Source organism: Podarcis tiliguerta (genome assembly GCF_965153285.1).
Source record: "Podarcis tiliguerta genome assembly, chromosome: 16".
Taxonomy (NCBI): Eukaryota; Metazoa; Chordata; class Lepidosauria; order Squamata; family Lacertidae; genus Podarcis; species Podarcis tiliguerta.
In genome coordinates this window covers 3,997,912-4,023,804 of record NC_139549.1, presented here as the reverse complement: position 1 = coordinate 4,023,804, position 25,893 = coordinate 3,997,912, and the positions used below count along the sequence as shown (strand labels likewise).

At 48.5% G+C, this 25,893-nt stretch overlaps 1 protein-coding gene across 1 annotated transcript in view; it reads left to right on the top strand.

Annotated features, from left to right (window-relative positions):
- Positions 1-25,893, top strand: part of CDC42SE1 (CDC42 small effector 1) — a 41,552-nt gene that overhangs the window by 7,441 nt on the left and 8,218 nt on the right. Inside the window, exon 2 of the mRNA XM_083416924.1 lies at positions 24,684-25,053. Within this exon, the coding sequence (XP_083273050.1) occupies positions 25,000-25,053 (54 nt within the window). The 5' untranslated portion in view covers positions 24,684-24,999. The remainder of the gene's footprint in view (positions 1-24,683; positions 25,054-25,893) is intronic.

Here is a 25,893-nt window from a genome sequence, read left to right as displayed (position 1 = left end):
TGAAGCAAAGTTCTTAACCTGCGGTACTATTTCTGGGTTAGCGGAGTCTATAACCTGAAGCATCTGTAATCTGAAGCGTATGTAACCCGAGGTACCAATGTTGTGGCCTGGTTGTTCTGGTGCTTGATTGCTCGATATCTTTTAGACGTTGACCAATTAGACTATTTGCTTTAGTGGGGTCCAGGGCTGAAGGAGGATTTGAACGCAGGACCTGGTCCCAACACACCAGCCGCTATGTCAGGGATAGGGACAGGAAAGGCAAGCCTTTCAATGAAAGCCTGGCTTAGTATTGCCGTCAGAGTTACTAGGCCTCCCTTTGCTGCTAGAAGGAATCTCTCTCTCTCTCTCTCTCTCTCTCTCTCTCTCCTCTCTGCCTCACTCAAGGCCCTTTTCCTTTCTAGCCTGTACCTCCCCCCCCCCCCGCCCCCCTGCGATGAAGGCTTCCTTTGTCTGGAGCATGCAAGGCAACAAGGCGGATGTCTTGGCTGAGATGCCTCTGCAGACGCTGCCTCTGACTCACCCCCCCCCCCTTGGGAAGGGTTAATTGCATCAGGGCTTTTCTGCATTGCAGATTCGTGCAAACTTGAAAATCAAAATGCATGCATGGTTGGTCCTCCTTTGTTAGGCGGGTTAGGCTGGGGACATACTGACGAAGCCGGCTGCTGAGGGATTCCAGGCAAAGTGAAAGGAAGTGCTTCTCCGCGCGGCACAAGAGTTAAACTGTGGAACTCACTGCCACAGGAGCAGGCCCAGACTGGGGGGGGGTCCCAGGCCTCCGATTCCAAACGGGGCCTCGGTCAGCATATTCACAATCGCAGGGGATGCACTGGAGCGAATGCGGAGGCGCAAAGCTGGCGGTGGTGGGAGGATTCCCTGTAAGTACCGTATTTTTTGCTCTATAAGACTCACTTTTTCCCTCCTAAAAAGTAAGGGGGAATGTGTGTGCGTCTCATGGAGCGAATGCAGGCTGCGCAGCTATCCTAGAAGCCAGAACAGCAAGAGGGATTGCTGCTTTCACTGTGCAGTGATCCCTCTTGCTGTTCTGGCTTCTGAGATTCACAAATTTTTTTTTCTTGTTTTCCTCCTCCCAAAACTAGGTGCGTCTTGTGGTCTGGTGCGTCTTATAGAGCGACAAATATGGTACTTAAAATAATCCCTTTCCCTATGTATTTTTAAAAAGCACTATTGTATATCTATATCTTCCATTTTGTCTTTATATGCAGATACAGTTCAAGCCTTGAAATAAAATTATTCGTCAGCATAACTTTTGTGAAAATTATTTATATACTTATTTATAAGACTTCAGTTGTCCCCAGGGTAAGAAGGGGGGGGGGCACATTATCTCCCTGGCCTTGGCCTCTGCCTGGCTCTGCAAGGCCCTGCACAGGAGGCGGTGATGGGCAGTTTTAAACAAGGACTGGACAAACTTGGAATGGTTAGTAGCTTACCTCTTAATTTACACCCCTAATCTACAGTTTCCAAAATCTTTGGAGGTGCTATAAATGTGCTTTCAAGGCATGGAATGGATGTGGATTAATAGCCACTGGCAGAGCATCTTCCCCTGTGAATTGGCCCACGCTTATTGTTTAGCCGGGGCTCCTGCATTGCAGGGGGTTGGATGGATGACCCCTGGGTGCCCTTCCAACTCATTTTGACAGCTAGCATCCAGGGCAACTCTCCCCACCTGGTGATCCCTTAGCCGCTGGGATGCAGAAGAAGTACCACGTCCTTCGGCCACGGCGACAGAGCAAAGCGACCGTGGCCAGTAGCCATCGATCGCTTTGCCCTCCTCCGTGGCTTCGTCTCGGCCTGATAATAATAATAATAATAATAATAATTTATTATTTATACCCCGCCCATCTGGCTGGGCTTCCCCAGCTACTCTGGGCGGCTTCCAAAAAAATATTATAATACTGTAATAAATCAAACATTAAAAGCTTCCCTAATCAGTGCTGTCTTCAGATGTCTTCTAAAAGTCTGGTAGTTGTTTTTCTCTTTGACATCTGGTGGGAGGGCGTTCCACAGGGTGGGTGCCACCACCGAGAAGGCCCTCTGCCTGGTTCCCTGTAACTTGGCTGCTTGCAGCGAGGGAACCACCAGAATGCCCTCGGAGCTGGACCTCAGTGTCCGGGCAGAATGATGGGGGTGGAGATGCTCCTTCAGGTATACTGGACTGAGGCCGTTTAGGGCTTTCAAGGTCAGCACCAACACTTTGAATTGTGCTCAGAAACGTACTGGGAGCCAATGGAGATCTCTCAGGACCGGTGTTATGTGGTCTCAGCGGCCACTCCCAGTCACCAGTCTGGCTGCCACATTCTGGATTAGCTGTAATTTCCGGGTCACCTTCAAAGGTAGCCCCACATAGAGCGCATTGCAGTAGTCCAAGCAGGAGATAACCAGAGCATGCACCACTCTGGCAAGACAGTCTGTGGGCAGGTAGGGTCTCATCCTGCGTACCAGATGGAGCTGGTAAACAGCTGCCCTGGACACAGAATTGACCTGCGCCTCCATGGACAGCTGTGAGTCCAGAATGACTCCCAGGCTGCACACCTGGTCCTTCAGGGGCAGAGTTACCCCATTCAGGACCAGGGAGTCCTCCACACCCGCCCGCCTCCTGTCCCCCCCAAAATACTTCTGTCTTGTCAGGATTCAACCTCAATCTGTTAGCCGCCATCCATCCTCCAACTGCCTCCAGACACTCACACAGGACCTTCACCGCCTTCACTGGTTCTGATTTGAAAGAGAGGTAGAGCTGGGTATCATCCGCATACTGATGGACACCCAGCCCAAAACCCCTGATGATCTCTCCCAGCGGCTGCATGTAGATGTTGAAAAGCTTTCTAAGCCGTCCACACGAGGCCACGGGAGAGAGGAGGTGGGCGGGAGCAGGGGGCGGCAAGGCGTGTGAGCTGCAGCGAGGCACCTTGTGACCAGACCGCAGATGCCATGTGTGACCAACAGAACCCAAAATAACCTCTTTGCAGAAGTGCCTGGGGTCTGGGCGGAAAACCCGGCTTTCGGTCAGTGCTGTTGCTGGAATCTTAAAACCTCGGTCAGGCACCCACCATCTGCAGCTAGCAGCTCTTGAGATCTCATCCTCCCCAGACAAAAATTAATTCTGCAGTGGGAAGAATCACTGTGTATATCTGTTTTCCCTTAAGGCAGCGGTTCTCAACCTGTGGGTCCCCAGATGTTGTTGGACTACAACTCCCATCACCCCTAGCTAGCAAGGCCAGAGCTCAGGGATGATGGGAGTTGTAGTCCAACAACATCTGGAGACCCTTGGCTGAGAACCGCTGCAAGGTCTGTCTGTCTATCTACCTAAAGGCAAAGGTAAAGGGACCCCTGGCCATTAGGTCCAGTCGTGACAGACTCTGGGGTTGCGGCGCTCATCTCGCTTTACTGGCCGAGGGAGCCGGCGTACAGCTTCCAGGTCATGTGGCCAGCATGACCAAGCCGCTTCTGGCGAACCAGAGCAGCGCACGGAAACGCCGTTTACCTTCCCGCCGGAGCGGTACCTATTTATCTACTTGCACTTTGACGTGCTTTCGAACTGCTAGGTTGGCAGGAGCAGGGACCGAGCAACGGGAGCTCACCCCGTGGCGGGGATTCGAACCGCCGACCTTCTGATCGGCAAGTCCTAGGTTCTGTGGTTTAACCCACAGCGCCACCCACATCCCACCTACCTACCTACCTATCACCTATCTATCTATCTACCTATCTATCTATCTATCTATCTATCTATCTATCTATCTATCATCTATCATCATCATCTCTAGAGGAAATGGCTGCGATTTGGAAATTCACCAGAGTTCGGGGAGAAGAGATTGTGTGTTTGTATTTGTGCTCCTGATGTTATATCGGGGAGGGTAGATGTGATCTTGCTCTCAGTCCTCTTTGCACTTGCAAAAGTTTCCAGGCGGACAGACCACTTCATTTCCACTTGCTGTCTGTCTCATTGCTTGCTGCTTAAAATCCGGTTGTTTTTCACCCCTCAAACGTCCCGGTTTATCTTGCGTCTAAATTTGGTCGTGCCATGCACACAGGCACGCAGTTACATGTCCGTAAGAACATCAGGAGAGCTCTACAGCTGGATTAGGCCAAAGGAGGCCCATCTATTCCCGCGTTCTGGTCTCACCGTGGCCAAATACCCTGAAGAACCTGGAGGACTAGATAGACTGCCTCTGGAGCTGGAGGTCCCATACGAACCTCAGGAGATCCTTGCTTCTGGATCAGACCAATGGACCAGCTAGTCCCAACCTCCTCTCCTCTCAGGGTCCACCCAGGTGCTTGTGGGAAATCCATTTGCAGGATCTGATCACACAAGCACTCTTGCCTCCTGCAATTTCCAGTCCTCTCCCCCCCCCCCCATGAATTTGCCAATTCCTCTTTTAAAGCCGTTCAAGTTGGTGGCGATCATTGTCTCCTGTGGCAAGGAGTTCCACAGTCCCACTCTGCAGGAAGAAGGATGTTTTTTCTCTCTCTCCTGAATCTTCCCACATTTGGCTTCATTCGGTGTCATCTGAAAGGAGGGGCATTGCTGGCTGGAGTCTGTTGGTGTCCTACAAAAGGAGTCAATTTGGAGATCTGCAGAGAACACACACACATCTACAGCAATAATAATAATAATAATAATAATAATAATAATAATAATAATAATAATAATTTATTATTTATACCCTGCCCATCTGGCTGGGTTTCCCCAGCCACTTTGGGTGGTTTCCAACAAAGTATTAAAATACAATAGTCTGTTAAACATTAAAAGCGTGGAGACGCTCCTTCAGGTATATTGGGCCGAGGCCGTTTAGGGCTTTCAAGGTCAGCACCAACACTTTGAATTGTGCTCAGAAACGTACTGGGAGCCAATGAAGGTCTTTCAAGACTGGTGTTATGTGGTCCCAGCGGCCGCTCCCAGTCACCAGTCTAGCTGCCGCATTCTGGATTAATGGCAGTTTCCAGGTCACCTTCAAAGGTAGCCCCACGTAGAGCACACTGCAGTATTCCAAGCGAGAGATAACTAGAGCATGCACCACTCTGGCCAGACAGACCGTGGGCAGGGAGGGTCGCATCCTGTGTGCCAGATGGAGCTGGTAAACGGCTGCCCTGGACACAGAATTGACCTGTGCCTCCATGGACAGCTGTCTAGCCATTACAGTCTAGCCATTACAGAAGAGGCTAGAGGAGTTTCGGGGACAAGCAAAAGGGATCTCATGATATCTAGTCAAAGAAACCAGAGCTGCAGACAGTTCTGGAGTCAAGCCGACTGACCCTCTATTTGATGACCGGCTTTGGGCAGCTTCGGAACGGGGACACAGCAGAACCTTCCCCTGCCAGACCTTTTTGCAAACCCTTTCTGATCAAGGAGCCACTGTTTACCCATCAACGATGGGTGCAAACTCCAAAAAGCCCAGTGAGGTGTTGCTGCTACCCAAACTCCCAAGGAAACAACAACAACAATAATAATTTCTTATTTATACCCCACTCTTCCCGGTTCAAAAACTGGGCTCAGGGCGGCTAGCAACAAATTTAAACACGTTAGAACACTTGATTATAAAAACAGCATAAAATACAGTATAAAAACATGAATGACAATAAAATTCAAAAATCAATTAGATAATCCTCAGGGCTAGCTGGCTGAATTGGTCCTACTTGGGCCAGCGAGGAGACCAGGGGAGAATTAGCTGTGGGGTCTCAGAGTGGGTGTTCTTCATAAAAGCGGAGGGGGAAATAAAAGATCAGGCTGAATTCAAATTAAAGGCCAGGCGGAATAGCTCTCTCTTACAGGCCCGACGGAAGGAGGTTAAATCCTGAAGGGTCCTAGTCTCATGGGACAGAGCATTCTACCAGGTCGGAGCCACCACTGAGAAGGCCCTGGCCCTGGTGGAGGATAGTCTGGCCTCCTTAGGGCCCGGGACCTCTGGTTATTCATGGACCTTGGGCAGACCAGGAGAGGCGGTCCTGTAGATACGAGGGCCGTAAGATATCCTCTCCGTGCAGATTAAAGGAACCCAGGAGGAGACCCTGTGGATCAGACCCAAAGGCCATCTTCTTCTTCCCTACAGCACCCCACCAGACGCAGCCAGGGAAGCCGACGGGCAGGGCTCCTTTGCCGTTAACCTGTGGAACTCGCTGCCACAGGAGGAGGCTACCACCATTGACCTGGCCGGCATTAAAAAAGGATTGGACAAATTCATGGTGGAGGAGAAGGGCTGTCGACGGCTACTAGCCAGGATAGCTATACTTTGCCTCTCCTATCCTTCTGAATCCCAGTTGCTGGAGACCACAGGCTCAGATCTTGCTTGCGGGTTTCCCAGGGGAGGGACCTGGTTGGCCGCTGTAAGAGCAGGATCCTGGGATAGCCGGGGTCCCCCTTGGCTGCCCAGTCCGGCCACAGGGCTCTTCTTAGGTGCTTGCGGAACCTCCAGGTGCAGACACAGTCTATCTGGACCCCTAGGCTCTTTGTCTGACCACTGGGAGAACAGGGCGCCAGGGTGGTTGGGCCTCCGCTTTGGCCTGATCCTGCAGCAGAGCTATTCCTAGGCTCTCATGTTCTTTCTGGCCAGCGACCCGCTCAGCTGGGTGACCCGGAGCCAAGCAGAGTCCAATCCGTAGGAACGGCCGGGCGGCTGGCCTGAACACTTTCCCTGCGCAAACTTACTGCAGATAAGGAGCTCGCAGCGTTGCAAGACACCTCTGTTCCTTCCTGCCCTGTCTTGAGCAACGGCTAATTTATTTTCTTTCTCTCTCCCTTTTTGCAATTTAGCCCCGGCTGCTGTGTAGCAACAGGCTCAAAACAGAAAGCAAGGGAGAGAGGGTGGGGTGTGCTAAAGCTTGCTTGCCTTTTGAGGAGGTAGGGTAAAAGAAGCAGGCAGATCGGCTGCTTGGCCTGCAGAAGATGCCAGGGTCAGGCCCCCAAAGCATCTCTACGTAGGGCTGCGAGAGACTCCCAGAGAGCCTCTGCCAGCCCGTGCGCACAATATTGGGCTACATCAACAGGCAGCTTCCTGTTTAAGTCAGTTCTTTAACCAGAACCATGAGGACTAGGAACTTGTTTGGGTTTTAGGGGAAGGACTGTAACTAACTGGTGGAGCACATGCATCGTACGCCGAAGGTCACGGGTTCGATCCCCAGGTAGGGATGAGTGGACAAAGGGACCTGACACCTATGTTGATCCCCAGTCGCCGCTCGGGTTTTTACAAATGGTTTTGTTCCCCGATGTCATGAGGACTAGGAGCATAACTCTTGGAGGTAGCGAAACAAAAAGGAGCCAATTGCTTCTAACGGGAATCAGCACACACGTGAGTGTCGCCCGACCTGCAGTTTTTAGATAGGCTCCACTTTACTATAAAGGGCGAAAGACTCCACTAACTACCGTATTTTTCGCTCTATAAGACGCACCAGACCATAAGACGCACCTAGTTTTTGGAGGAGGAAAACAAGAAAAAAAATATTCTGAATCTCAGAAGCCAGAACAGCAAGAGGGATCGCTGCGCAGTGAAAGCAGCAATCCCTCTTGCTGTTCTGGCTTCTGGGATAGCTGCGCAGCCTGCATTCGCTCCATAAGACGCACACACATTTCCCCTTACTTTTTAGGAGGGAAAAAGTGAGTCTTATAGAGCAAAAAATATGGTAATTCATTTTCAAATCGGGGGCAAAATCTGGGCCGCTGGTCTTCCCAGCCGCGCTCCGGGATTTTGGGCAACGAACATTCCCAACCCCACTTGGGATTTCCAGGGATAGGACCCGGGACTTTCCTCTGTGTTCTGCCATGGAGCTATGCCCCTTTCTTAAAGCACGATAAGTAAAGGTAAAGGGACCCCTGACCATTAGGTCCAGTTGCGGACGACTCTGGGGTTGCGGTGCTCATCTGGCTTTATTGGCCAAGGGAGCCGGCGTACAGCTTCCGGGTCATGTGGCCAGCAGGACTAAGCCGCTTCTGGTGAACCAGAGCAGCGCACGGAAACGCCGTTTACCTTCCCGCCAAAGCGGTACCTATTTATCTACTTGCACTTTGACATGCTATTGAACTGCTAGGTGGGCAGGAGCAGGGACTGAGCAATGGGAGCTCACCCTGTTGTGGGGATTCGAACCACTGACCTTCTGATCGGCAAGTCCTAGGCTCTGTGGTTTATCCCACAGCACCACCCACGTCCCTAAAGCACAATAGTAAGGTGCTAGTCCTCATGGGCTGGTTTAAACAGGAAGATGCTCAAGCCAAGTTACAAAATCAGCCCACCGAGCTCGGAATTGATAGGGATAGTGGATTCCCCAGGGTTTCCAAAGATGGGGGAATTCCCACCCCTACCTGGAGACGCCAGGGAACACCCCTGGGACCTCCTATTGATGCTACGGAACTTCCTTTAAAACCAATAGGAAGATTCTAGTCCTCATGGTTATGAAACAAAGGCTGATTTAGGCAGGAACGGAGGAGGTACTTTCTACGGAGCCAGAAGCCGCCTCTGTATTGCCTGCACACTGGCTGGCAGCAGCGCCTCTCCTGGCATTCGGACAGGGCTCTCCCTCCCAGTCCTACCTGGAGAAGCCAATGGCGGGTCAAACCTTCTACATGCCAAGCAGCTGCTCTAACCACTGAGCCACAGCCCTTTCCCCCTATGGCTGCGCAGACTCAGCCCTCGTTGGACAGCGCCTGACGTTATTCCACTGCTGAGTTGCCAGGCTCCTCTCCTGCCCACGGGGCTAAGGGCCTCTGCGCCATAAGTCCAACCCCCACATCAAGCCGCTGGGTGCCCAGCCCCGCTCTCCTCGCAGGCTTGAAACCGAGAGAGTGCCTGTCTCGCTCTGGACGTGAGCCTCCCTGCCGGCTCTGTGCACATCCTGTTTTCGTCCGACACTCGATCCCTTCCGAGAGCGAAGCCACCAGAGATTTGTTTTTTAAGGAGAGAGAAAGAAAGGGGGGCAGCCGAGGTGAAGGAAGTGAAATATCAGCCGTTGGGTTTCCTGGCCCCCTCGGGCGGCGTTTGTGCCGGACGAAAGGGGGCGGCCTGTTTTATTTTCGTCTCCTGCCTTTTACTCCGAGGGGCTCGAGGCCCCACCCCCCAATTTAAACAGGCCTGGGATCCGCTGGTGAAAGCGGGACAATAATTATAACAAATATGTTTAATCCCCTCAACAACCCTGTAAAGGTAGGTCAGGCTGAGAGGCCGCCACTGGCCTCCTAGGTCACCCCCATTTTGCTTCGTGGCTGAGCAGGAATTTGAACCCAGATCCTGGCCCGACACTTACTTACTTACTTACTTACTTACTTATTTATTTATTTATTTATGAATGATATAGTAAGGAAAAACAAAAAACACAAATACAGTGGTACCTCGGGTTAAGTACTTAATTCGTTCCGGAGGTCCGTTCTTAACCTGAAACTGTTCGTAACCTGAAGCACCACTTTAGCTAATGGGGGCCTCCCGCTGCCGCCAGAGCACAATTTCTGTTCTCATCCTGAAGCAAAGTTCTTAACTTGAGGTACTATTTGTTTTTCAAATATTCTTTGAAAACCTCCCATTTTGAGACAAATTCCTGCTTCGATTTATTCTTTATTTTTTCCGATAGACCATCTAATTCAGCGCATTCTGCCAGCTTCTGGATCCAATCTTGTATAGAGGGGAGGGATTTCATTACTCTTCCGTTTTGCCGCGGTCAGAACTCTCGCTGCCACCGTCGCATATAAAAAGATACCCTTCCTCTTTTGCGGAATATTCCTGGTCCGACACTCTTAGCCGCTAGGTCACACTAGTTCTTAGAGTGGGGTTTCAAAAAATGTGTGTTTACAGGGAAGCCAGGCTGGGTTGGCCCTAGAGTAGGACCAATGGGGCACTGCCCCACCAGCTTTGGTCTGCCCTCTGCCAGCCCTCGCTTGCTTGCCTTCCTACTGACAACCAGTTTTGGGGGTGTCCCGGCTTGCCAGTTTCCTCCTCTACTGTCTCAGTGTTGCCCCTTCCGGAAGCCAGCAGCGAGGAAAGGGTCAGGGCAAAAGCAGAATGGGGTGGCTCTGCCCGCTATTGCCTCCGGCGCCCCCTACTGCCAGGCTCCCCACCTCCCACCCCATCACTCCCAATGGGACACCATGCAAGGAAGAGATTTGGAGAATCTCCCCAAATTACTGTATTTTTCGCTCCATAAGACGCACTTTTCTCATCCTAAAAAGTAAGAGCAAATGCATGGTCCCTGGAGCCGAATTGCCTAGGGGCGAAAAACAGATCATGCTTTTTTTTTCTTCTTCTTCTTTTTTTTTTTGAAAGAGGGAAGTGGGTGTTGAACAAAACTGCTGATCGTTTGCCGATCAAGGAGAGAGATAAGGGACGCTAGAGATAAAGGAGGCTGCCTGGGAGGGGGGAGGTAAAGACAGCAAACTTGCAAGGAGGGGAGACAGGAAGATGAAAGCAATGAGGAGAGAAATTAGAAGAAAAGGAGGAGCAAAAAACTGAAATGGAAAACCATTTTCCTACATGCATAAGCAACCATTTCCCTACACCAGCTAAGGAAAAGACACTAAGGCAAATAAGAGGGAAGGGAGTGTTGAAACGAAACAGCTGATCTCGGGGAGAGAGATAAGGGACCCAATGATAAAGGAGGCTGCCTAGGAGGGGGGAGGTAAAAGCCCATGGATCATCAGGATTTTTACATTAGGTCACCCCAAATTCACCATCAGATCACATAGCATGTCCATGGCTACAGCCTGCACCAAAAAAATCACGCACCCAGTGTTGCGTGGGGCTGCAATGGCGCAAAAACGTGGTTACAAAGCACGGATCCACATGGATCCTCAGGATTTTTGCATTGGGCTACCCCAAATTGCATGTCAAATCACATGTCTGTGGCCACAGCATGAACCACAAAAATCATATGTCCACTGTTTCGTTCAGAATATTTTTTTTTCTTGTTTTCCTCCTCTAAAAACTAGGTGCGTCTTATGGTCAGGTGCGTCTTATGGAGCGAAAAATATGGGACTTTCCTTTTGCAGTCCTCTTCGGTGCCCTTCTTGGGCCCTTCTGCCAGACCAGGATGTGCTTTTGAATTCTTGAAACTGGTTCTTGCTTCGCTGGCGGAGGATAGAGGCGTGTTTGAGCGTGAGAGAAAAGGGATGGGGTATCAAAATCTCTGGCTTCTGCCTGGCCGGAATGCGGCCCCTAGAACGTCGCCCCCGGGAGAATGTGCGGCCCCCTTGTCCCGGGCTGACCTCTCAAGCCGAGTCTCTTCTTTCAAATGCTGCGTCATTTTATTATGTTTATTATGATGATTATTATTATTGCCACATGTTGTAATGACTGGTGTTTATTTTTACACTGTAATGAGACTGCTTTTTATCGTGGGTTTTAATTAGGGACGTTCATATTTTGAGCTTTGCGTAATTGGCTTTTCGTCCCCGTTAACGGTAGCCGAGTTCAGAGGACTGTTTGGCTTCAAGCAGCATATATGTTAAGGAAGAATAATAAACACAGGTTATATACATAGTGATATATATCTATACGTCTATAATCTATAGTTATCTCTCTGTATATCTGTATGTGTGTGTCTGTATCTATATATCTACATACAAACACACACACAATTGCCGTGTCGACCCAAATCCTCCTCAAAAATATACACCCATTGAAATTTATTTTTTATTTTTAAATTTTATTTATTCAATTTATATACACCTTTTATCGGGGAGGTGTGCAACATTAAAAACACGTTACAGAACACCAACGATTAAAAACATAATAGAAAACATACTGACAGCCTAATAATAATAATAATAATAATAATAATAATAATAATAATAATAGAATTGGTGCCATAACTAAGGCCTCATCTTCATTATACGTTTAAAGCAGTATCACCCCACTTTAAACAGTTATGTCCCCCTGCAAAGCATCCTGGGAACTGTAGTTTGGACCGGGTGCTGAGGATCCCCATTCCCCTCATGGAGCTACGATTCCCAGAGCGGTTTAACACTTCCCATGGAATTCTGGGAACTCTAGCTCTGTGAAGGGGCTGGGCCCAACGATTCGCAGCACCCTGAACAGACTACAATTCCCAGGATTCCCTGGGGGGAAAGCCACAGTTCTTTAAAGCAGTACAGTCCTTTAGAGCTGTTCCGCCTGGCCTTTGGTTTGGACTCAGTCTGACCCTTATGTTTCCCTCCCCTTATGGTCTTGATTTATCAGCTACTTTAAAATGAGGCTGCATTTTAAATTCCTGTATTTTAAATTCGTCCCCCCCCCCTTTTCCTTCCCCCCCTTTTCCACCTATTATGTTTTTACTGTGATTTTATTGGTGTTAGCCGCCCTGAGCCTGGGGAGGGCAAGGTATAAATAAAATTTATTATTATTATTATTATTAAAATGCCGTTTTAAATGTACGGCACAGATGGGTCCTAAACGAAGACCATTTGTTTTGATGGATCTGCTCTGAGTAGGACTTAGTAAGATCCCATTCTGAGGGATACTGGATCCCGTCAGCGAGCCAGATTCTTACGTTAACACCCACCTTGCGGGCCGGCTTGGGCAGGTGGGCGGGACCACAGCCCTGCCAATCAGTCGCCTGGCAGCCTGACCCCAAAGCGACATCGCCAGCCCTGCACACCTGATGCAGGTGTGGCTACGCAAACTCCTCTTTCACCACCGAATTCCTGCCTCCAAAAAGAGCCCGCCTGGCTTCCCACCTCTCAGGTTCCTTCTTATTTATTTTCTGCCGCCCCACCCCGGTCCAGGTGGAGAGATGAGTCAGAGGTGAGCAGGTAGAGGCAGGAAGGTGAGTCAGTTTGGGCCAGGAGGGCTGGCCTTTCGCCTCGGGGAGGCCGGTCGTGCCAGGGCAGGTCGGATCCGTCCTAACCCCACCTCCCTGTAACACGGCAGTTATTTCTCCTCCCTGAAACGAGGACAGATGGGGCTTTTTGGAGAGGCGAGCCGGTGGGAATAAATGCCTGCACGAACACTGTTTAATTTCCTCTGTGTGATGCTTTTGGATTATGGTGCTGGAGGAGACTCTTGAGAGTCCCATGGACTGCAAGAAGATCAAACCTCTCCATTCTGAAGGAAATCAGCCCTGAGTGCTCACTGGAAGGACAGATCCTGAAACTGAGGCTCCAAGACTTTGGCCACCTCATGAGAAGAGAAGACTCCCTGGAAAAGACCGAGATGTTGGGAAAGATGGAGGGCACAAGGAGAAGGGGACGACGGAGGATGAGATGGTGGGACAGTGTTCTCGAAGCTACCAGCATGAGTTTGACCAAACTGTGGGAGGCAGTGGAAGACAGGAGGGCCTGGCGTGCTCTGGTCCAGGGCGTCATGAAGAGTCGGACACGACTAAACAACAACAACAACCATAATAATAATGAATTTTATTTATACCCCGCCCTCCCCAGCCAAGACCAGGCTCAGGGCGGCTAACGCCAGATATAAAACAACTGATTGAAATACAACTTAAAAAAACAAGATTAAAATACAACATTCAAATGCAGCCTCATTTCAGCAGAAACTCAAAAAGTCAAGTCTTCACCAAGGCTAACCATCCAGTCTGGTCCTATGTGGGCCCAGAAAAAAAGCCAGGGAAGTCCCCAAATAGGAGTTCCATCACAGAAGGAAAAAGGAAAGAGGGGAAGGGGATCGAGTTGATTCCAAGCCAAAGGCCAGGCGGAACAATTCTGTCTTACAGGCCCTGCGGAAAGAAATCAGATCCCGCAGAGCCCTGGTCTCATGAGACAGAGCGTTCCACCAAGTTGGGGCCAGTGTTGAAAAGGCCCTGGCTCTGGTTGAGGCTAATCTGACTTCCTTAGGGCCCAGGATCTCTAGGGTTTTGCTATTTATGGACCTTAAGGTCCTCCGTGGGTGTACTATCCGATAGTGGCGTGGGTTTCTCTGAGCATGTGCAAATGGCACGTTTTCGTTTCCCACTGAGCCCCGGGGTTGGCCCTTGCGGGTCAAAGACCGAAGACCCAGGAGATTTCAACTAAGCATTAGGAAGAACTTTCCGGTGGGAAGAGCTTTTTGAGAGTGGAACGGACAACTTCGGAAGGTGTTCTACTCTGCTTCCTTGGAGGTTATTAAACAGAGTTTGGATGGCCATATTTCAAGGATTATTTAGATGTGAGGCAGGCAGGGGGCTGGACTACATCACCCATCACTACAGTTCTATGATTCGATCCACCTACTTGCTGACCTCCTTGTCTCTCTTTCTCCAGACACAGCTATAGCCTCTCCCAACATCTGGGACTGGCCCTTGTGAGTCAGAGTCCAGATTTATTGACTGATTTTGTAAAAATAAAAAAAAACGTACACCGCTTGCTCACTCAAAACAGCAATCTCAAAGCGGTTTCCCAGGAAAATAAATTATTAACAAAACAGTGGAGTTAGTGGTTAAAAACATTTGAACAATAATTAAAACCAACGAGCCACAAACAGCGTAAAACACACGTCAACGTTCTACACACCTGGGTAGTCTTGCCAGAACAAAAATGTTTTTAGCAGGAGCTAAAGAGAGCTCAGTGAAGTTGGCTGGCTGAAGTCAATGGCATGGCTGTCAACTGTTCCCTTTACTTGCGAGGAATCCTATTCGGAATAAGGGAATTTCCCTTTAAAAAAGGGAAACATTGACAGCTATGCATTGGGAAGGGAGTTTACAAAGATTCAAGACTCGCTATCTATCTATCACCTATCTGTCTGTCTATCATCTACTTACCTACCTATCTACCTACCTATCATCTATCTAATCTCTATGCCTCATAGATAAGCTTGGAAGTGTTCTCATGGCACCTGATACCCAAATCCACTTTTTCCTTTCCTTTGTCTGAGACGTTTACCGCTATTCCGAAGCAAAACCGAACACGGCAGGCAGCACCGATTGGCCAGCGCCCGGGTTGTCACCGACACGATGCTGAGCCTCTGGAGTGGTATTGCAACCTCACTTAGGAAACTTGTAGAGAGTCACACCCTTGGCCTATCTAATACAGTACTGTCCACACTGATTGGCAGCAGCTGGATAAGCCACTGGGGAATCGAACCCGGATCTTCCTGCACGCCACTGACCCACGACCCTTCCCCATTCGATTGCTTCCTTTCGCCTCCGTTTCAACATTCGCCTGTTCTTTCTTTGGTGCCAGTTTTAACTGCAATCATTGGAGTTGATTTTAGGTTTAACGGGCTGGGTGGCTTAAGGTTTTACTGGTTCGTTGGTATTTTAAGGGTTCGTTCGATGACAAGCCGGGTATTTTGGGAGGTGCCTCTGCCTTGACCCAGAAAGGTGGACGGGAAATATTTCAAACAGATAAATATAGCTGCTACAGCAAGGGGAGTTTCAACCTTCCAGCTGTCTCTTCTGGTTAGCCCAAAAGAACTGCAGCTTGGAGGTGCAGGGTTTTAGAATCAGAGAATCACAGAACTGTAGTCTTGGAAAGGGACCGCAAGAGCCAGGAATCAAGGAATGAAATACAGTGGTGCCTCGCAAGACGAAATTAATTCGTTCTGCGAGTTTTTTCGTTCTGCGAGTTTCTTCGTCTTGCGAAGCACCACTGCGTATTGACGGTTTTCCATAGGAATGCATTGGCGGTTTTTTAAAAAAGGCGCAAGACGTTTCGTCTTGCAAAGCAAACCCATAGGGAAATCCGTCTTGCGAAGCAACTCAGAAAACGAAAAACTCTTTCGTCTTGCGAGTTTTTCGTCTTCCGAGGCATTCGTCTTGCGAGGTACCACTGTATTTGCAAAACTCTGGACCAATTACTGTCCCTAGAGAGGGGAAATCAGGGGAGTGAGAAGCTATGATTTGTATTCTTACATTCTTAATATGTGTTCCGTTTTATTTTATTTCATAAAATGTATACGCCGCTCGACTGCAGGAACAACAACCCTCAAAGCAGTTTACAAAGATAATAAACAATAGAATTATCAGTAGATTTTAAAAAAACCTTGAGACATTTAAAAAAATAAACATTAAAAGAAATAAAATCAGCCATAAAAACTGATCAAAACATACATCTGCATTTTTTTTCAGATTTCTTTTTCTTTTATTTCAAGGTTCAAAGTTATATTTTATCGCTCAACAGTTATCTTTATTCTGCCATACTAATGTGTTCCCGTTCACCCTCCCTCAATATTTATAATCACGTCTGCAGACAACTGTGTCTTAAAATTCCACCATATCCAGTTTCATCCTCTTTCATGGGTTTCTTAAAATATTCTGCTTTTTCCCCCTAAACTTCAAACCCCGCTGTGGATTTCACATATGGGAAATTATTTTTTCAATAGGCTAGAAAAAAGCTTCCAGTCCTCCTGGGAAGATTCTGGATTTGTGTCTCTTAGACACATTCTCCATGTCTGGGGAAGCTCGTCTCAATAAAAAACCTTTTTAGCAGGCACCGAAAAGAGTGCAGTGAAGACATCTGCCTGATATCAAGAGGCAGGGAGTTCCGTAGGCGCTGCCACATTAAAAGATTGATTTCCTTACAGATGTGGCACATGTTGTTGTTGTTGTTGTTGTTGTTGTTGTTGTCGTCTGTGGGTGACCTTGGACCAGCCTGCCTCTCAGCCTAGCCTACTCTGCAGCGCTGTTGGGCAGTGGCATAGCGTGGGTTGTCAGCACCTGGGGCAAGGCAAGTAATTTGCGCCCCCTAACCCGGGGCAAGGCAAGTAATTTGCGCCCCCCCCCCGCCGCTGCACTGTCCCTCCCCCAGATAGTCCTTCGCTCTCTCTCCGCACCGCACGCCTGGCACCCTCCCCTCCACAGTGGGCGGCGACCTGGCGGCTCGGATCGGATTCGCACAGCCAGCACTGCAGTGAGAGAGAGTGAGTGAGCCAGGTAGGGGCAGAGAGCTGCGAGTGCGAGCGCGCCCCCCCCCGATGTTGCTCCCGGTGCGGCTGGCCCCCCTGCACCCCCCACACTACGCCACTGCTGTTGGGGGAATTAAATGTAGAACGTAATAGATCTACACACACGCACCGTAGCCAATAAGTGGCTGTGGTTAAAACAATAAAGGTGAAATATCTGCAGAACTTCACAAACTAAGGTTTCTGGAAAGGCAGGTCATCGCCCTGGAAAAACAGGATTTGCGTGCCAATTTTCTTCTTATAGACTTGTAATTTCTATTACCTTGGTTCGCGAATGCCTTACCAGTTGAACGTTTTGGCTCCTGAACGCTGCAAACCCGGAAGTCAGTGTTTCAGTTTGCGAACATTCTTCGGAACCCGAATGTGGGTTCTGTGGCTTCCGATTGGCTGCAAGAGCTTCCTGCAGCCAATCGGAAGCCGCGCCTTGGTTCCCGAAGGTTTTGGAAGTCGAACGGACTTCCAGAACGGATTCCGTTCGACTTCCGAGGTTACCACTGTATGTCAAAAGTCTGGAATGTATTACTGATGTCTGTGGCCCTCTCTCTCTCACCCTGCTTGAATATTTCACACCTGTTTTCTGGGATGATTTTGTTCTATGCTTGATAGTAATATAAAATATGGAGAAACATGTACACCACCTGAGTTCCTTCGGTGTTGTTCACAATGCTGAGAGATGCTAGTGAAGCTGTAGATCCTGTCTACGACTTCATTAACATCCATCTACAACTCCACTAGCATCTCTCAGTATTGTGAACATGCCCTTTGTTTTTATTTTCATGAACTTACCTAAAAAGATAAAGACTGAGTTAAGCATTTGAAAAATCCATTGAAACCAGACATTGTAAGTTCATCTTACGCTGGGTAGTTCGCAAGTCCCTGTGCCTTTACACAAGGTTTTGTATTTTTCTCAGAAGATTGATAAAGAACGTATAATTATTTTGGTAATTATTGTTTGTATATTAGTCGCCAACGTGTTGCATGAGTCGTACTACCAATTTATATCCTTACAGCAGCCCTGTGAGGTAGACTAGCCTGAGAGACTGACTAGTCCCTGGAGCCGCACCCAGTGAGCTTCATGCCTGCGTGGCAGGATTCGAACTCTAGTCCCTCAGGTTCTGACCGCTACACCATGATGTATAAAACCAATTATACCTTTGTTTTTCCGGCTTTGTCACAGTTAGGGGCGTTGCCACCTTACTGCTCTCTCCTGGGTGGCATGTACCTGATTGTTTGCCCTGTGTTGTGTCCTCCCCATGCAATTAATTTGAATTTATGGACTCTTATGCGGCCAGAAGACATGAAGTAGTAGCCACAGGCCCAGGTAGCCTTAAAAGTGGGGCGAGGCAAATTTCTGGAGGAGGAAGAGAGGATACCAGACCCTGGAGAAAATGAGAGGGGAAACACAAAATGGGGGCTGTTTTGTCTCTGCCCTGTTTATAAGCTTCCAAGAAATAATTTGCTGTCCTCCATCAGGAGCAGGCGACTGGGCACAATGGACCCATGTTGGTCTGATCTGTCGAGGATAATCCTGCCTGCGTAGGTCGGTCTACTGCCAGCTGTTGGCTTCAAGAAGCAGATGGAGCATCCATGTACAGGAGCAGTCTACTGCCGAATATATCTGTTTCCTGGGGACGGGTAATAAGAGAGGGCTTGCTTGCTTGCTGGGGGGCGTCTGATGGGTTGGAAGTGGGATGCCTGATTTGGCAGGCCTTCAGTCCTATGCAGCGACGGGTCTCCAGGTGATTTCCCTCCCAAAGGCAAATAGGAAGAGAAAATCTTGTTTTTCTTTTCCCCCCTCCTGCGCAGGCCCTGGAAGCCTCGTTCCCTGGCCTTGGTGCAAGTCCCAGGGCCAAAATAAAACCTCCCCAGTGCAGGATTACCTTAAGTAATAATAATGATATAATAATAATAATAATAATAATAATAATAATAATTTATTTATACCCTGCCCATCTGGCTGTGCTTCCCCAGCCACTCTGGAAGGCTTCCAACCAAATATTAAAATACCGTAAAACATCAAACATTAAAAGCTTCCCTAAACAGGGCCGCCTTCAGGTGTTCTTCTAAAAGTCTGGTAGTTGTTTTTCTCTTTGACATCTGGTGGGAGGGTGTTCCACAGGGTGGACGCCACCACCGAGAAGGCCCTCTGCCTGGTTCCCTGTAACTTGGCTTCTCGCAGGGAGGGAACCAGCAGAAGGCCCTCAGCGCTGGACCTCAATCTCCGGGCAGAACGATGGGGGTGGAGACGCACCTTCAGATATACTGGACCGAAGCCGTTTAGGGCTTTTAAGGTCAGCACCAACACTTTGAATTGTGCTCAGAAACGTACTGGGAGCCAATGTAGGTCTTTCAGGACCGGGGTTATGTGGTCTCGGCGGCCGCCCCCAGTCACCAGTCTAGCTGCCGCATTCTAGATTGGTTGTAGTTTCCAGGTCACCTTCAAAGGTAGCCCCACGTAGAGCGCATTGCAGTAGTCCAAGCGGGAGATAACCAGAGCATGCACCACTCTGGCAAGACAGTCTGCGGGCAGAGAGGGTCTCATCCTGCGTACCAGATGGAGCTGGTAGACAGCTGCCCTGGACACACAATTGACCTGCGCCTCCATGGACAACTGTGAGTCCAAAATGACTCCCAGGCTGCGTACCTGGTCCTTCAGGGGCACAGTTACCCCATTCAGGACCAGGGAGTCCTCCACACCTGCCTGCCCCCTGTCCCCCAAAAACAGTACTTCTGTCTCGTCAGGATTCAACCTCAATCTGTTAGCCGCCATCCATCCTCCAACCCCCTCCAGACACTCACACAGGACCATCACCGCCTTCACTGGTTCTGATTTGAAAGAGAGCTAGAAACAAGGGGTGTGTGGGCATCCCTGTTCCCAGACAGATGTCTGTGGGGGACAAAGTGATTGCAGGATTCGAGCGCTAGTGTGTTTCCCTGTCTGGTGGTTTCCCTCAACTGCTATTCAGAAGAGTTACTGCTGACCTGCTCCAGCTGCAGGGTTCCTATGGTGTGTGTATGAAACCTCCAGGTGCAGAGGCAGTCTATCTGAATTCTTGAGTTCTTAGGAACGTACTGTATTTTTCGCTCTATAGGACACACTTTTTCCCCTCCAAAAAGTAAGGGGGAATTGTGTGCGTCCTATGGAGCAAATGCAGGCTCCTTGGCTTCAGCGATAGCAACGTGAAGCCTCCGAAACGCAGAGGGAGGGCTCCCTCCGCGCTCCGGAGGCTTTGCGTTGCTTTCAGTGCGCACCGACCCCTCTCGCTCTCCAGGCTTCAGGGATAGCCGCCTGAAGCCTTTGGGGCGCAGTGGGAACTCGTGCTGTGCTCCGAAGGCTTCGGGTTCCTTTTCCTGACTCTCCCGGCTTCAGCAGAGAGGGAGAGCTGCGCAGCGCCCCTTCAGCAAAGCGGGAGGAGAAAGGGAAGGGGCTCCGTTTCTCCTGCCGCTTCGCTGAAGGGGCGCTGAGCAGAGAGGGGGAGAATTTTTTTTCTTGTTCTCCCCCTCTAAAACAAGGTGCGTCCTATAGAGTGAAAAATACAGTATTTGTGAGGACAGGAGGCTGGACCGGCCTTGACCCGATCCAGCTGCAGGTCTCGTCTTACCTCCACACCTCTGTTGAACCGCGGCTTCCGTTCCCTAATCGGATTGAAGCCTGTTTGAGGGAAAGGGGAGTTTCTCAAGGAGCCGTTTGCGGACGCCACGCGGACACGGCTCAAGTTTGGGCACCTTGCAGGATCGCAAAGCGAGTGGAGGAAATCTGTGGAAGCCCACCGAGAAAACGTTGGTGGAGTATTAGAAGAGTGGAGTAAATTTAATGATTATTTAGTTAAATTTGTTAAGTTAAACTAATTGAAAACAGCTTGCAGACACTTAACGGGCTTAGGATTTTATTTATGTTAAGTGATGAATTAATATGTTTAATTCCATAAGGTGAAGATCAAAGGATGTTCATGTTTTAAGTTAAATTTCATAAAAATTGGAATTTGGAAAACAGTTAAAAGGACATGCAATGAAATTTAACCAAGGGAAAGCAAGGAAGTCACTTAACAAAGTTAATAACTGTAATTTTCAATAAGGCTATAATTGATGTTCGTTTGCCTTGTGTGTTTGTTTGTTTATAATATCGTAAAAACTACTAATTTGGGGGGGGGGGGAAAGTTCTCCCGCCCCAGGAAAAGGAGCAAAGAGGCTTTGCTGAGTCACGTTTTTCCTTCCTCCTGACGAAGCTTTTCTCTGCTTGCAAAAACAGCAATTTGCTCCATGACTCTGTCTTGATTCCTCCGTCATCCTTTGGCAACAGACGGGAACCCTGGTGATCAGCCGGAGCGGCTGCCGGCCAGCCCCGCCGGAGGGATGAAGGCCGCGCATTGTTCCTGTCTGGCTGATCCCACAGCAGACAGTCTTGGGGGCTGGTTGGGCCTTCCCCGGCGGTTTGCTAAAATGATGCCTTTAACAAAAAATCTCTTCTTAATTCCGCTTTGCGAAATCCCCATCGGAAACTCCTTCCCTCCGCCTCTGCTCACCAAAGCACAGAGCAGTTAGCATACGAAGCATCAGGAGAGCTTTTGCCAGATTGGGCCAAAAGGGGACCATCTTAGTCCGGTATCCTGTTCCCTCTGTGGTCAATTGCCCCTAACCACCTAGAACTGAGGTCCAGCGCCGATGGCCTTCTGGCGGTTCCCTCCCTGCGAAAAGCCAAGTTACAGGGAACCAGGCAGAGGGCCTTCTCGGTGGTGGCATCCGCCCTGTGGAACTCCCTCCCACCAGATGTCAAAGAGAACAACAACTACCAGGCTTTTAGAAGACATCTGAAGGCAGCCCTGTTTAGGGAAGCTTTTAATGTTTAATAGGTTATTGTATTTTCGTATTTTTGGAACCTCAGGACTGGGCTAGAGGAAAACCGGGAGTATTTTTATTTATTTTCGATGCCACTTTGAAACGCGCCCACGCAACGACAACGATGATCAGCAACGGTTTCTGTGCTGAATGAGTCACGGGGAAAGAGAGATGAAAACTAAGGACCAAGCAAAGTGCTGCAAAAATGTGGCAAACCTCTGAGTTCTCCAGAAGTGTTCATCAGGCAAAAGGAGAGTTCTGGAGAACTCAAAAGCTTGTGACATTTTTTAAAAAGCCAACAACTTTTGCTAGGGTGAGCGCATGTCCTGATCCGCATTCGAAGGATCTTCTCTATCTGTCCATTCTTAAGTCTGGTTTAAAAGATCCCAGTGTGTCAGGCTAAGGCCTGGGAGAGCAGAGTTCGAATCCATCCATCGTTAAGAGGCAACATGATGGAAGTTTATCAAATGATGTACGGCATAGAGAAGGCGGATAGGGAAGTGTTTTCCTGCCTCTCTTGTGGCACTCGAACTCGTGGCTCTCCAGTAAAGCTGAATGCTGGACAATTCAGGACCAGGAGAAGAAAAGTTAACCTGTGGAACAAAACAGTTTTGTTGTCATTCATTGCTTGCAATGCCTTATATTCAGTTTCCAGCTGATGAAGACTTTATTCCAAATCAGTTGAACTATTCCAGATAGACTGTCCTTTGAGACTTTGGAGAGACATCTTCCTTTTTATGTATTTTGATGTATTTTTAATCTTTGTTGGAAGCTGCCCAGAGTGGCTGGGAAAACCTAGCCAGATGGGTGGGGTACAAATAAATTATTATTATTATTATTATTATTATTATTATTATTATTGACTTTTGTGAGATGTCTTCCTTTGAGAGACGGCTTGGCATTCCTTGCTAAACCTTGATCTGTTTGATTCTTTGTTTGACTCGGATACACATAACAACTTGAAGTTACTTGTATATTTTGTGAGATGTGTTGTATGATGTATACATCATTTTGAAGTGGCTTAGTCGTATATTTTGAATGACATCATAACACATTATATACAGTGGTACCTTGGGTTACATATGCTTCAGGTTACATACGCTTCAGGTTACAGACTCCACTAACCCAGAAATAGTGCTTCAGGTTAAGAACTTTGCTTCAGGATGAGAACAGAAATCGGGCTCTGGCTGTGCGGTGGCAGTGGGAGGCCCCATTAGTTAAAGTGGTGCTTCAGGTTAAGAACAGTTTCAGGTTAAGAACAGACCTCCAGAACGAATTAAGTACTTAACCCGAGATACCACTGTATTCCCTAACAGTTATTAGCCATCGTGTTGCGTTTGCATTTTTGTAGATTGTTGCATTTTGCAACACAGGGGTTTGTGTTTGTTCAGAAAAAAAGTGGGGGACTGAAGTGTCTACCCACCAGAACACTTTCTAACCAACTGACCACATGGCTTCCCGCAAATATTCCTGGGAAACGTAGTTTTCATTCAGGGCTCCGGGAACCGCAGCGCCGTAGTGGGTCAGCTACAGTTCCCAAGATTCTTTGCAGGGAGGAACCATGGTTCCTTCAGCATTGTAAGAGTGCTCAAAATGTGTGACCTCTGTATTGTTTTTAAAATTGGGTTTTTTATTATTTGCAAGGTTCGGATTCGACGCAAAGCTCGCTCCGCTGAGCTCAGTGGGCTCAATTTTCAGTAAACACACATCAGATTGCGCAGCAGTTGGGTTATGACTTTCCGGCCCGTCGTATGACGCAGGCAGCCGCGAAAGCTTGAGAAATCCAAGCCCCAGAGCCAGTGACCCTGCCTGAGTCTCTCTCTGTGGCAACGCTTTCAAAATGAGGAAGTGGCGTCTTTTTCATTTAGAGTTCTTTTTTAAAGAAAAATAAGTCACTCCAGTCTGGTTCTATGGCAACACTCGGTTTCCTGTTATCTGCAGAGAGCAGTCAAGTCGACCAGTAAAAAAGGAGGTCTTATCTGCCGGGTCTGATCTTGCTCAAAGGGAAATTGTGGGGCGATCTTCGTTGCAATGCCTTTCAGTAAGAAGGTGTCCTTTTAAGAAAAGGGAAGTAAAATGTCATTAACAGTCTTCCCCAAAAGAGAATTTCCCCCTCAGGACCAAAACAGGGCAGGAAAGGGTTATTAAGCCTTGGACATGACAAAGGAGACAGTATAATTAAGAGATTAAAATGTTGAAATATTGAAAGCTTTGTGGAAGTTTGGAGCCTTATTTGGACGATCTGGGAAATCATTAAAGTCCACAGAAGTGCGAACAGGATCCAACATAGCAGCGGATGGGAAATCGACAATGAATTTTTAAAAGGGGGGAAATAAAGGAATAATTAATTGTAATGAACGGGAAATATAATAGATTAAAGTATGTTGTAGATAGATAGATAATTTACTACGGTTGGAGACCAGCTTATAAAACACACTTGGGGGTACAATCCCAGAAGGAAAGCAAACATTTAATACAGCAGGGAAGGGTGGGATTGGAAACATCGAGGGGAAACCAACTTATAAAAAATATTTTAAACTCGTACTAAATTTGAAGTTAAATTGTTAAAAATCTTTGAAATTCAAATTAATTGGCCAAAAAAACCACACAGCCTCTGCGATCCTAATACTCGTAGCTGATACTGTTTGCAGTTTCTTGCTCTATACATAGAAACGCAATGCTGTCGTCACGCAGCTCCCATTGGAGGATTTGCAGCGCAGGATTTGCAGGAAGTCAGAGCTCAGCCTCCCATTGGCCGATCTGTCGTTCCTCAACAGGACCCTGGATTTGCCAAGGGTGGGCAGCGTTGCTGAGCGATTCAAGCAGAGGGGGGCAGCCCTTCATATAAAAATAAGAGCCTTGTTGCAGGATCAGACCAGTGACCCATTAACCCCAGCTTCCTGGCCATACAATGGCTGCTATGAGACGAGTATGCTGAGCTGATCCAGAACGCCTCTTCTGACACCTTCATGTTCTTAAGGAATATTTAAAATCTCCTAAATGACTCTCTCTTTCCTCCCTTCCCCAAAGGTAGACTTCAAACAACGTCTGAGGAGTCCTATTTGCTTCTGCCTCGCTGTCAGGGAACGAACTCTGCAAATCTCCGCCGGCGTCTTTTCTCCAGAACGGCGGAATCGCCTCAGCTCGCGGAATGATCTCGGAGGCCGCCGTGTGAATTTTCTGGACCCTGCAGTGGTGGTGGGGAGGAAGAAAGCAGCTTTGGGTCGCAGCGGTCGCAGAAACCTTCCGGCGTAGAGAGGGATCCGGCACGCGGAAAGGGGTCCGGCTTACCAGTATCTGAGGGGAGATCGACCCACTAGGCGGAAAGCTGGAATCCTCAACGAATATGAGCGATTTCTGGCACAAGCTGGGTTGCTGCGTCGTAGAGAAATCGCGGCAGGTGAGGCGTCCCGAATCTCTTAACCCAGGTGCAGAGAACAGCAGGCCAGAGGTCTGAATTCAGCGCTCGGGGTTGGTTTTTCTTACCCTTGGAATGGTCCAGTGCAGAGAGTTGGCAAGAGTTTTTTTAAGGATTGAAGTTTTTATTATGTTTTTAGATACAGTGGTACCTCAGTTTTCGAGCGTCTCGGAAGCCGAACGTTTTTCAAACGCCAAAAACCCGGAAGTAATTGCTTCCATTTTCGAACGCGCCTCAGACGTCGGAACAGATTCCGCTGCCTGTTTTTCCATTTTTCCAATTGAACTCTCAGCCAGCCCTTTGCGCCTTGGTTTTCAAACGTTTTGGAAGTCGGACCATCTTCCAGAATGGATTATGTTAGAGAACTGAGGTACCACTCTATACTGTAAGCTGCCCAGAGTGGCTGGGGAAGCCTGGCCAGATGTGTGGGGTATAAATATTATTATTATTAGTTCCCCCAAGAGGGGTTGACTGCTAAGCCACTCTGGGAACTATAGCTCTGGGAGACGAATAGTGGAGAACAGTCGCCTGACAACTCTTCACACCTGTAACGAACGACAGTTCCCAGAATCCTTTGGGGGAAAGCCTTGGCCATTTAGGGTGGTATCAGAGTACATTGAATGTACAGTGCTACAGTGGTTTGAGATAATGACTGTTTTTGTTACCAACACACTGGCAAAGTTTCCTGCAGCCGTTTATTTGGACGGATCCTGTGGTTTTCACCTGTTTCGATGGTACAAGGTATATCTTGACTGGGTTTCCCCAGCCACTCTGGGCAGCTTCCAGCGAAACGTAAAAAGGCAATAAGACATTGAACATCAA